This window comes from Aythya marila (assembly GCF_965140915.1).
Source record: "Aythya marila genome assembly, chromosome: 6".
NCBI classification, from domain to species: Eukaryota; Metazoa; Chordata; class Aves; order Anseriformes; family Anatidae; genus Aythya; species Aythya marila.
Window position 1 is genome coordinate 27,341,399 of NC_139047.1, and position 12,826 is coordinate 27,354,224.

The 12,826-nt window shown below is 37.3% G+C and overlaps 1 protein-coding gene across 1 annotated transcript in view; it reads left to right on the forward strand.

Moving 5' to 3' along the window:
• The window catches only part of CNTNAP5 (contactin associated protein family member 5), a 282,395-nt gene that overhangs the window by 241,018 nt on the left and 28,551 nt on the right, over positions 1–12,826 (forward strand). The window contains exons 18-19 of the mRNA XM_082763797.1: positions 7,451–7,690; positions 9,293–9,521. Of these exons, the coding sequence (XP_082619923.1) occupies positions 7,451–7,690; positions 9,293–9,521 (469 nt within the window). The remainder of the gene's footprint in view (positions 1–7,450; positions 7,691–9,292; positions 9,522–12,826) is intronic.

The following is a 12,826-nucleotide window of genomic DNA, read 5'->3' on the forward strand; positions in this document are numbered from 1 at the left end:
GCTTGATGACAATATGTGCTTAAAATCTGTTCCTTCAAATATGCCTGCCATTTGGCTATAAAATGTGTGTGTGAGAGAATGATAAACACAGTCAAAGCAAATGCAGCTATTTCAACTGAAGGTGTTCTTCAACAAAACAAACAAACAAACAAAAACCTCTGTTTGCATATAGTTTGTTTCTTTGTCTTCCATGTAAATGAAAACTAGAGGTGGACTAGCTTGTATTTGATAACATAGAACTAGCTTGTATTTGATAATATAATCTGGGATAAAAAAGGGTCTTCTCCCTTTTCAATATTCAAACACTGCTTCTCTGAGTACTCCACACTGTGGTGGAGTAGGTTGTAACCTGCTTCTTATTCAGGGCCATGCAAATAATTACCAATTTTTTCCTTAAAATTAATTATCTTATTTAGCTGAAATGGTATGGCAAACCTCAATCTGTAAACTAATTTTAGTAAAGTTTACCTGTGTATCCACACCCCTTGAATTAAGAAGATTTTGAGGTATTTATTTGAGCTTGTTAGAGTGATTTGTGCAATAATTACTGGGGTCTGAACAGAAGGAGTGAATTGGTTAATAAATAGAGTTGTATCATTGACCAGGAGTCCTTCCCTCATAGCAATAGATTCATACCTAAAACGTTCTCTCAGCCTGAGAAAAGTCTACTGAAGAACTTATTTTCTGTTAAAATTGTCACAGTACAAGGTTTCTGCTTTCTGGTATGACGCATGCTGCTTATCGCTTGTTACTCAAATGATGATCCTAGAAAGAGGTTCCATGAGAGACAGGGCCTGAGGACAGTAGGGTTGGGCTGCTAGGCACCTTAGAAACATCAGAGAATTCTAACCAAGCCACAGTTTGCAAACAGAAGACTTAGAGAACTTAATGAATGGATAGGGTTTTTGTTTGTTTGTTTGTTTTTCTTTGTTTGTTTACAAATTTTTGGTCTGTTTCTTTGTAAAGGAGTAAAAATTAAGGTATTATCATGTCATCTATCAGATATGTCTTAACTGTCTTGCATCTGAAAAGCAGTATCTGCATATAATCTTGTTTCTCTGCATAATAAACAGGTTACTGGAACCAACTTCATGGTGATTTTAAAGTGATAATCAATGAGTTGCATCATGGAAATTCAAGGTAGATAAGGACCCCCAACAAATTGGTGAAATGTGCCAGTAGAAGGTTATCAGCAAAGACAAATGCAAAGCCACATACCTGGGGCAAAATAGCAATGCATCCATGCAAACCGGGGATTGATTGGATGGGTGGGTAGTCACTGATCAGAAAAAGTCTTGTTGGCCTTGGTGGAGAAGTGAATCTCCAGTGTGCCTTTGAAGGCTGCACACAAGGCTGTATTAGCAGGATTGTAGCCTGCAGGCTGCAGCAAGGGAAGAGAAACAATCATCTTCACAATTAGAGTAGTGCAGCACTGAAGCAGGTGCCCAAAGAGACTGTGTGATCTCCATGCTCAGAGATAATCAAAACTTTCTTAGAAACAACCCTGAACGACATGATCTAACTACGAATGTAGGCATACTTTGAGGAAGAGGTTAGACCAGTTGATCTCCAGTAGTGACTTTCAACCTAAAGTATTATTTTTTCTCTGATTGTACTTAGTATTTACAGTATACTCTAGGACATAGTTATTTTATTTCAGTAGAGGGATAGAAAGTTCTCACTTTCAGTAATTTGACTACCTTCAGTTTTTCATACACACTTTTACTGAACCCTGAACACAAGGTTGAGTAAAAACTAATGTTTATAAGAGTGGGTTTTGGCCCTTAACTCTACCACAGAAAACCATGTTGACAATCAAAACTGTCTGTGATGTTCTGAGTTTTTCTAAGAGCAGCTGGAAGAGATGGAAACCTGAATGGTCTCTAATTCTAACCCTTTCCCTGAAGTACTCAAGTACTTCAAGAAAGTACTTCAAGAAGTACTTCAAGAAAGTACTTCAAGTACTTCAAGGTTTCCATGAAGTACTCGAGTACTTCAGGGAAAGGTGGCAGAAGTCCAACAATACACAGATGTAGCATAATTTGTCTCTGCTGAAGGTCTCATTCCAGTTTCTAATAGGAACCAACAGATTTAATACCTGAACCATGCAGAGTGAATTTTATCCCATCTGAAAAATAAATACATAAACAACATTGATTGTAAAAAAAAAAAAAAAAAAAAAAAGGAAAGAAACAGCAGCACATATTATTTTCGTCTTCCATAATCCACAACATATTTGTTTCTGCAGCAGTATGCATACTGACAGTGATTAAGGGTTTTCCACAGTTAGTATTCACATTCTTAATTAATGATCTGTGTAACTGACGTGATTTGCTGTTTTAAAACTTTTCCAAGTATATTTAAATTTAATCTTCATAATTTTTTTTTTCATTTAAGCATAGAACTTTGTTTTCATTGTGAAGGATGTTAAGATAAAACCTTTTTTTTTTTTTTTTTGTTCTTGGTTCTTTTCCAGAATCAATTAAAATATTTTATAAATCTCATAAATAAAGCTCAATATCAAAATTTACTTTATTTATCTTTTGGAAAGATTTATTGATCCTTTGGGGTAAAGAAACTGTATTAGCAGCATGTACCACTAAAATGATGATTGAATGGATATCCAGTTTAGCTTTCAAACTCTGATCATTTTCATGATGCTTCAGAGCTATCAGCATATATGTACAGCATATGTGAGGCAGTTTTGTCTGTCTTCCTTTTGGAGGGTTAGACACTGTATATCACACATATAAACCTGGGCTTTTATAAAATTTGACTACAGGGGCCATTGGCACATAACATAATTTCAAAGGAGTTCTGCTAATTTGGATCAACTAATTCCCTGTCAACTGTTTCTGTTTTCTGACCAATTTTTTTGCTTAAGTTTTGCCCAGAGTTTTCCTCCTTAACCTGAGAATTAGATACATTTAAGACTGTTTGGAATAGAAGGATTTTGCTCCTAAGTTTGTCTTCATGGTGGTTTTGCTTTATTTTCAAGTTGGTCTGACAACCAAACTTTTAGCTTTCTGCAACTTATTACAAAGAAATTTGAACAGAAGCCTTCTCAAGAAAACTTAACAAAGCAGTCAGTGGCAAAGTGGTCTTTGAGGTGTGCTTCATTTACTTCTGGTCCAATGATACTGATGTTCTGAGTGAGTTAATCAGCCTTTAAATAATTTGTGAAGATCGGAGTTGAGGAGGCCTAGCTTTTCTTGGAAGTTTAAGACACCTTTTATTACTCTGCTTTGTACTTAACACAGTGGGTTTTTTTGCCTGTTCTTGCATTTTGCCAATGTGGCATTTTCCCTACATGTCTGTATTTGGGGATGTTCGCCCTTGGGGGAGCAGAACCTAAGTATTTGTTCTGTCTGAGCAAGTCAGCAGCCACATACCATGTGCAAGAAATCTTCAGTGCATGATGCTCCTAGGATTCCACTGCAGTGATGATTTCTTACACATGCCATAGTGTACTTTCCATACCTCCTTGCTGGATTTACCTAGAGGTAAAAGCAAAAGGAGAGGAGTCAAAATAGAGCATCTCTCTCCTTTCTCCCTGTTATCAATAGTGATACAATGTGACAGGATTCAGCTTTACAATTCTTGTTTTATTCCATCACTTTCTATAAATGTCTGACCGTATTCAATTATGGTTTCTCTCTGTTAAAGCAAAATAGTTATGAATAGTCAGTAAAAGACAGAAGGGTAGATTACGTAATGTTTGTATGATTAGCTGGTGTGTTTATTGTGTAATTGAATCATAAGGCACTTAGGTATTTATCTAAGTAGTACCAGAAAGAGTTTTTCTATGACTGCACTTGTTAAAATAATTTAGAATAAAGACAGTCTGCTTAAGGCCAACATTGGCACACATGGAGTATGTGACAGGCTTCTGGGATAGCTTTCTCTGTATGTGCAAAGCAAAAGGGAAAAATGAATTTTCACTGCCTCAGTACATCGAGGATTACCCAAAATCAAACAAGCTCAGATTTTAGAGCAGCCTAAAGGAATTTAAAACCTATTTCTCAACCTCTTTTAGAGGGCATTGGGTATCTAACTACTTCTGGTCACTTTATAATCCTCAGCAATAGGATAGATATCCTTATGTTCCTCTGTTAATTTGAAAAAAAAAAAAAAAAAATACAGTAAAAGGATCAAATCCTGAAGAAGTTTACAAGCTGAATAATATCAACTTGACCAAACTCTGTGCAGCAGCAGGCCAATTTGGTCTGAAGGAACAGACAAAAATCCTTCCCTTCAATGGACTCACTCTCACTATTTAAAATGAGTGACTTTGGATACTGCATCTTCTGGCATATCTTTGTTGTCCAAGAGGAGTTCTGTAACCACCTTCTCTGATGCTGTAGTCTGAGATGAAATGTGCTGTCTTATCCAGTGAAGGCATGTTCATAACACCCCAGGATGGGGAGGAGAGTGGAAATACATCTTCACAGACCTCCTTTACAACAGGATTTGCACTCAGACTTGTAACATCAGAGAAGCAAAATAAAAATCCTGAGAGGTTACTTTCATGCCTACAGCCTTGATCAGAAATTTTTGTTCTACTTATTTGGTATGTTAAAGAGACTGGCAAAGTTAAGTGCTTGGGTTCCTGCTTTTATCCTGAGAGCAATGATGTGAGGAATCCTTGGGGAAATCTCCTCTGTATCTTGTAAGTGGTCCAAAGACAATATAACACAGGCAGAGTCAACATCTGAGAAACTTTCTTGGGGGACAGAGAAAAGGATGGAGAGGATAAGAAGGGACATATTTTGCCTGTTGGACGTTGCTCTCGTTAAAAGAATCTGCGGATACCTTTGGACGTATCAAAGGCCAGGAGTAGGCTTAAATTCTTGTGTATCCTGACTGCTTACTACTTTTAGTCTGAGACTATTAAGTGTGACTTGGATGTCTTCTAAGTACTATTATAGCAAGTTCTCCTACTCCCGAGTAATGATAGTTGTTCTTACACTCTCATACCCTATCCTTTTCTATGCATCCATTACATAAAGCAAGAACACTCCTAATGTTCTTCACTTCAGCCTCCCTAATCCAGTTCTTGCTAACAAAAAAACCTTTGCTTTTAAAAGCAAATCCTCAATTCACTGATAGAACCTTAATATATTATCCAGTTGTGTCACTAAGCTATACTATTGGTTCTCAGTTTTGTTTCCTTCCCCCCTCCTCTCAGACTCTCTCTTTTCTGCCCCAAGACTTTTCAGTAAAATTCAGCTGCATAAATACCTTTCTGAAAGTGGTGTTGCACGTTTGACTGCCACCACCACTCCTCAGCAAAGAACACTTTAACCCTGTTTAACCTTTTTTTTTTTTTTTTTGGTCCTGAGGGTTACCTTAAAATCTGTTTTCCTGAATAAAACATTTAGATTGCATACATGAAATTGTCTAGTCAAACAGGCCTATTAGGCTTTGTTGATTCTTCCTACTCTAATTTGGAAAATATTTTTTTGTTTTGTTTTGTTTTCCATTTTTCTCAACTTCCAAAGAATGTATTTGAAGATTAGTTTTGGTCAATAGGGGAAAACTTCCATAATGCCCAAATAATAAACAGATTTGCTTAATCGATGCTGTATGGATCTAGGACTGGATAGATGGTCTCTGTTAAGCTCTATAATCTCCAGACATTAGAAGAGGAGAAGAGTAAGAAACATATTATGCAGCTTTCCAAAACACTACAGCGATGAGTAAAAATATGGGCAGTGCAGTAAACATGATATTTGTAGAATACTTAACAATAGTTTCTTTAAAGTGTTACATTTAAATGTACCAGCTGGAATTTGATTGTGTGCCAAAAGGAGTCAAGGAAATTGTCATTTATCCTTGAAAAATGTGTGTTTAGTAACCATGCAAGAGAAAACAGAGTAACCAGTAATTTTAAAGGGAGAAATCACATTCCTTCTTATTTGGACATTACTGAAAATTGTGTGTGGTGTGTTTGGTTTTGGAGCAAAATCTCCAAAGAAAATGGTCACGTGTACACAGTGCAAATGCAAAAGGCCCAAATGTTGTGCTCAGAGGGCCTTTAAAATAAGTAAGTTAACATTCATTCATCTGGAAAAAGCAGTTGGCTAAATAATATTTTGAAAAAGTTTCACTGAGAAAGACACCATAATATTGGTATAAAGTAAACCTCTCTCACACATACTATCTTGAATTTAGTTATTCTAATTCAAATCCAGTACTTCTGCTGTTAGTGTACCAGAAAGAAAAATAAGTCAGAATAACAGAACAATACTGTTTTGGTGAGAGTGTTTTTCAGACTGTTGTTTCATTCTCATAGTTTGCAGAACTCTTGATTTAATTAAATAATTTGTGACAGAAAAGATGCTCTTCTACAAGGACTCATCAAAAGATCAGTTATGCATTTTGTAATTGAACAAACGTCTATAGAATAAGAATTTGGAAAGAATAAGAATTTGGAAAGATAACATTTTCTTTCATACTTCTTTCTTTTTTATTGATGCATTAGCAATAAAGCTAGCATTTCAAGGGCTACAAGTGCTATTAATTCTTCGGCCAGAGTTAGATTTCGTAGCAGCAATCAAAATTGTAGTAAATTTGAGAGCAAAACATTGGCAACTGCCAAACAAAGCCTACAATAATAAAAATGTTGATATTTTCACAAAGTACTATGACTGTCATCAAGAATTACTATTATTGTACCTATTGTATTATTGACCACCTTCCAGGGGAAAACTATCTTCATTTCACTGTTAGAAATTTCAGTGGGCAGCTAAGATGCTCGTTAGGCTGTAGAGACTGGACTGCTCTCTTGCTAAATCCATACAGCTTTGTACTTCACAAAGTAATGCAATTATGTTTAACAACTGTAATAAATTTCACAACTGTAACCCAAACTCACGTTTCTTGCCTACAACAAACATTCACATGCAACATCAGGTTGGTCAGTCATGCATAAATTCTGACTCCAAAGTCATTTCCTTTCAGCCATCAAACCTGGCACTGAACATGATTTATCCTTGATAACTGGACTCATCAGTATGTGTAACTCATCTGATGTTGGGATTAAGGTGTTATTTATACTCCATACTATAGCAACAAATAGAAGAAAAAAAAAAAAAAAAAGAGTTTCTCATTTGTTAGGTGATATGTGTACTTATGAGAAAGAAGCTAATCTTTTCCCAAATGAATTTGCAATTTAAATACCAAACAGGGCAGTAGATAAGGCAGAAAAGAAAAGAAGAGCAACTGGAAAGTTAGACACAGCTTTAGTCCTTTCTTACAGATAGAGAGAGACCTTTAGTTTCCAGGGCTTTCCATCTGTCATCTTTTGCGACAGTGTGCATTGATACACAATAGATAATATTTTTTAAATGTAATGGATTCATATTTATACCTATGGATTGAACTTCAGGGCTTTGATTACTTTGTGGACTCATCAGTAAATGTGTGTCCTATTTTTTCTCTCTTTCAGGGGGAACAGCTTCCAGACAAAAGGGCTTTATGGGATGTATTCGATCTCTACATTTAAATGGACAGAAACTTGACCTTGAAGAAAGAGCTAAAATGACTTCTGGTGTTAAACCTGGATGTCCAGGACATTGCAGTAGTTATGGTAACCTGTGCCATAATGGAGGGAAATGTGTGGAGAAGTATAATGGGTATTACTGTGATTGTACCAACTCAGCGTATGAAGGACCGTTCTGCAAGAAAGGTAGGCAGAGAGTTTTGATCCTAAGTCCTTAGTGGTCTCTGAATATCTCTAACACAATTTCACCCATGTCAGTTTGGTGTCCACCATATTGCAAGAGTATGTTCTAATAGCAGCTTTCCCCTGAACATAACTAAGTGTTTATGTTAAGAGGGCTATAACTCCTCCTATTGTTGACTTCAGTGATGGATGGCCTCAGAAATTAAAATGGTTCAAGCTGTACTGTTACTTAAATTACCAACTGTATTGCATGATTCCTGTATTCAGTTGTATATAACTTGTCCAGACATTAACCAATAGCGCTGAAAACTTCTGTGATGGTTCTTCCCACATATGAATGCTTCATTTGCTTGGTTTTAAACCTCATCCAGCTTTGTCCACCTTAATAAAATCTTAAGGGCTTTTCATTACAGAGTTTTGGAACAAGGGCTTGACAAAAAGAGTTCATCTTTTTATTTTTGTTGCTATCTCTGTGATAACCCATCTAAACCTGGCCGTAAGAAGAGATGTCAAAAATGAACGTGCAACATTCAGGAGAAAACGGATTTGCATGGTTTAGTTTCTGATAAGCGTGTCCTCACTGAACCTGTTTGCTGGCTTTTAGGGGATGGCCAACACCAGAAAAAGGAGCAGGGCAAATAAAGAGCATCCAGTTTAGGTAACATGCTCTTTGGGAGAGGAAGAAACTACCAAAATCACTGCTCAATAACAGCAAGGTGCAATGTGAGTGTTTTAATTTCCGTGACTGCCCCTCACCTTACAAACGCGACAGGCTCAGTGGGCCACATCATCTGCTGGTGTAAATCGGCTTAGTTGTATTCAAGTCCATAGAACTATGCCCACTTACATGAGCTGAGGATTTGGCACCGATGTCACGGGAGGCATATAGAATACCCACATAGTGCCCTGGTAGATACTGCTATAGAGGCGGATCTGCTTTATTGGAGAGAGTTCTTGTAATCAGCCTGTAGTGGAAGATATTATCATCCTGATTTTGCTGTGTCTGACACTAGGAAAACTGCTGTTGCAGTTTTTTTTTGTTTTGTTTTGTTTTGTTTTTCCGTGTATTTCGTGGCCAGACTGAGTTGTGTGTTGAAAACATAATTGTAAGATCTTATAGTTTGAGTACACATAGGTAGATGTTTGTCTTCTTTTGAAGCTACTGCTCTCCCTCAGTGAGTGTCTTTGGATTAATGTGTTGTTTTAATAATGACTTTGCTTAAAAAGAATACTAGACAGGACAAATATATTGTTGTCATTACTGTGGGGGAAGACAGAGAATATTGCCTTGCATGTCAACTGTCAGAAGATAGTAAACCGAGCATTTATTTGACTGAACAACATTTTGACCTGTTCCATCTCGTGGAGCTATGATTCAAGCTCTAAAATTGTTGAATATAGAGGCCTGTCTCTGTACACTGCCCTTCTATGAATCAGACAAATAGACTGTAAGGAAGGACACTCTGCTCATCCAAAGGAATGGTGATGTCAGCTGGATCAGAGGCATTTTGCCATGTTCTGCTTCTGAGGCAGGCAGTATGCCTGTCTGGGACACCTGAAAATGCAGTGGCTGAAACAATTCTCTTGGTTTATATGTGCTTTCAGAGGTTTCTGCATTATTTGAAGCCGGCACTTCCGTTACCTATATTTTCCAAGAACCTTATCCTGTCACAAAAAATGCAAGCAGTTTGAGCTCTTCCATTTATGTGGATGCTGTCATGCCCAAGGAAAATATTGCATTTAGCTTTCTCACGGCACATACTCCAAGCCTTCTGCTGTACATCAACACCTACTTTCATGAATATTTGGCTGTGATTCTCTCCAAAAATGGTAAGTACTCTTGATTTGCTACCAAAGGGAGACCAATGTGGCTGTGATTTTTGTGAGAATAGTGCCTGCAACTTTATCAGCTTTGTGGTATTCAGTTCATGCAAATAGCCATCACTCTTGTTTATGTCCCTTTATTTGGCATTCAGTGCTACACTTGCCTATTCAGTCTTTGAATAATTATATTGTTGGGGCTTAAAATGTGCTTTGACTTCCATTTGGCAAGACTGCACAATAGCAATTCCTTGCTATTTATTCCACAGTGAGATCCATTAGGCCTCCAGGATAAAGGAATGAGAAATTCCATGACTGTACAAGAACACTTGGTGCAGAAATATATTATTTTATCTTTTGCATTCTCTATTGGAATGCATATTGGTCTTCACTGCATTGTTTCAATAGAATATAGCCAGTACGTCTGAATATTAAAGCCAGAAAATGTCCAGATCTTCTAGATCCACTGACCAGAACATCCATTTGCTATTAAAAGGTAAATGGTGTGGGCACATTCTGAAAACATGTGAAGATTTTAGGGGTATAGACCGTCTGTCTTCTCAGTAAGTCTCTAGCTTCCGAGTCCTTGTAGTGCTTTCAAAAAACTTACTCCAGACATGCATCATCCTAGACAAACTGGGATGTTTGAATTATTCAAGACTTATCAGGCACTGGAGCACTGGAAATGATGACTAAGCATACTGGTGAGTCACTAGCCTGTGGCAGAACAATAGAAAGTTAATGTTATGTGCTTGAATATGTGCATTTGACCGAATGACCCAGACCACTCTGAAGCCTTGCAAATTCCAAAATAGCTAACCTTTGAAGTACTATCAAATTAAAGTATAAAGGAGAAAAAAAAAAAAAAAAGGGTTTTATTCTCTGTATGGACTTTGAAGTAGTTGATATCCTGGTTATGTCATGTGGCCAGCATTCAGGCTGGCATGGGATGAATAGCCTAATCCCTGGCTGCCCCTCCTGCTGCCAGGGCAGTATCAGCTTGGGCCCATCTCCTCTAAATGAAGTAGCAGGAGGATGGTGGGACTCTTGAGGAAACATTCTTCTTTCTCCTCTGCCATCCAGTCCCACATTTCCATCTTCACTTTGCTCTCAGATGCAGGTGTTCAGTGTATATGATATTCAGATATATGAATATTCCAGTGCAAAGCTCCAGAGTTGGAGAGGTTAGTCCCTGCTGAGGTGAAAGCTTGGAACTTGCTTCTCAGTTACACTGAGGTCTCTTTATGCCAATCAAGCAATCACAAATAGCCCTAAAGTAAATGAAAATGTAATATCCATTTATATCACCTTTACTGTTGCCAGAGTAGTATAAAATGACCTTAGAAACATGAGTCAATTGCCTTTTATTGATGAAATGCAGCCATCAGCAAGGTGAAGCTGGGAGGTCTCTAAGACGCAGGAACTCTCTAATGGTGATTGGGGAAGGAGTTGGGAACAGGACACTGGGATCTCTTGTAGTAGTTCAGCAGAACCACAGATTTTAAAATAAATATTGCATTTTGGCAGCTGCATCATCTGCAGATCTCCTCTTTGACTCAGAAAGAGATAGAGATTCTTCCACTTACAGAAAGTAGGTGGAGCAGCTCTCAGCACACTCAGAATCAGGAGGCAGTTTGGACAGTAGTGTCTTTCTCATCTCTGTATTTATCTTTGCTCATCTGTAAAATGAAGAGAACATTAGTTTAAAGGGCTGGTGAGATGTCAGGCTCAAAATCCCTGGACTATTTAAATGCAGCACTGTACACAAAGAATTAAGATAACTAGCTGACCTTGTTTGTTAAGTCCTGAAAGTCTCTTTCAGATTTGTTCTGTGCTTGCTCCTGTGTTATTCTGTCAGAAGAGTCATTTTAGTCATGTATATTCTCTGTCTTCTGTTCCAAATCAGTAGTTTTTTTAAATCTCATGTCCTCTTATTTTTTAGTCTTGTTGGAATTGAAATTGTTCCAATGAAAATAATGTTCAGATTATTCAGATTGTGTTACTCTTTCTTCCTCCAAGAGGTTTATGCTTGCCATAAAGTTACTGGACTATGAATAATAATATTCTTTGTACAATTAAAAGTGAGCACAATTCCTGCTCTTTTATTGGCTTATTTTCAAGGATATTTGCTGAGACTGACAATGTATAGTAGGACTTAGGTAGGTCCCTGCTGTGTAACTGATAGTTAAATAAAGGTTAGCTTCTGGTGAAATGGGGTTGGGCATTCTCACTCAAGAGGTTAGCAGTAATATTCTTTGCCATAATCCTAAGGCCCTTTCAACTTGTTAAGAAATTATATTGGAACAGTCTATGTATACTTTAATGCTTCGCAACACAACCAAACTTTTGTAAGTATTTTTGAAGCTTCTAGTGGTGTATCCTGTCACTCCTTTTTTCTATTAACCACAAACCAACTCTGCAAATTTTTAGTTAATAAAAATGGCAATGAGAGGAATCTTCCTGGTAGTTCAGACTTCTCATGTTAAATAACATAAAAGAAGTGAAAGTGTCTGCAAGGCTTGTTCATATTTAGACTATATTGAAAGGAGCTTATGTGAAAATGAACTTGTATGGGCAACTGTGGTCTAATCCAGTCAGGTGTAAAATATTCCCTGTAAAATCAATTGGTTTCAGTAAAATTAATAAATAATCACATTTAACCCCAAGCACTTTCCACTGGCAGACTGTAAAGGAGGTCATATCATTAAAACATACAGTACATACTGACTGAGACACCAGAATTTTGGTAGTAAAATGATTCACTTAGAGTTACTCAACGGGTCAGTTTCAGATCTGGGAATGGAAATAAAATCTCCTCATAGTCAGTCATTTCTTTATGCACGCTGCACACTGCCACTCACACAGAAAGCCCTTCCAGTGCTTGGAGCCTTAGAGGTCAGGTGCTTCATGTAGGAAATAAAAATATAACAGATCTTGGGTACCACCATGTGTCAGTGTAGGAGCTACCATTCTGGATCTTTACAGATGACCTCCTTCTCTTAAATTAGATGCTCAGTGGTGCCTTGCAACTAGTATGTCTAGAAACAGTTCCCACTCTAGTGATTTATCTGTATCACAGTGTTTTTCTTACATCTGGTCAATGGGTTTCAAGTCATGGCATGGGTAAGTTTTCAAAAGTTTATGTTTTTAAAGATGACTCAGTAGGGATTCTTTCTGCTATTAATGAATACTTAGTCTCCTATATCATACATGTGCCTTTGAAAATGGATGCAATAATTTAGCATTTCTCTCCTCCCCAGTCTTCTTAGAATCATGGAATGGTTTGGATTGGAAGAGACCTTAAAGATCACCTAATTC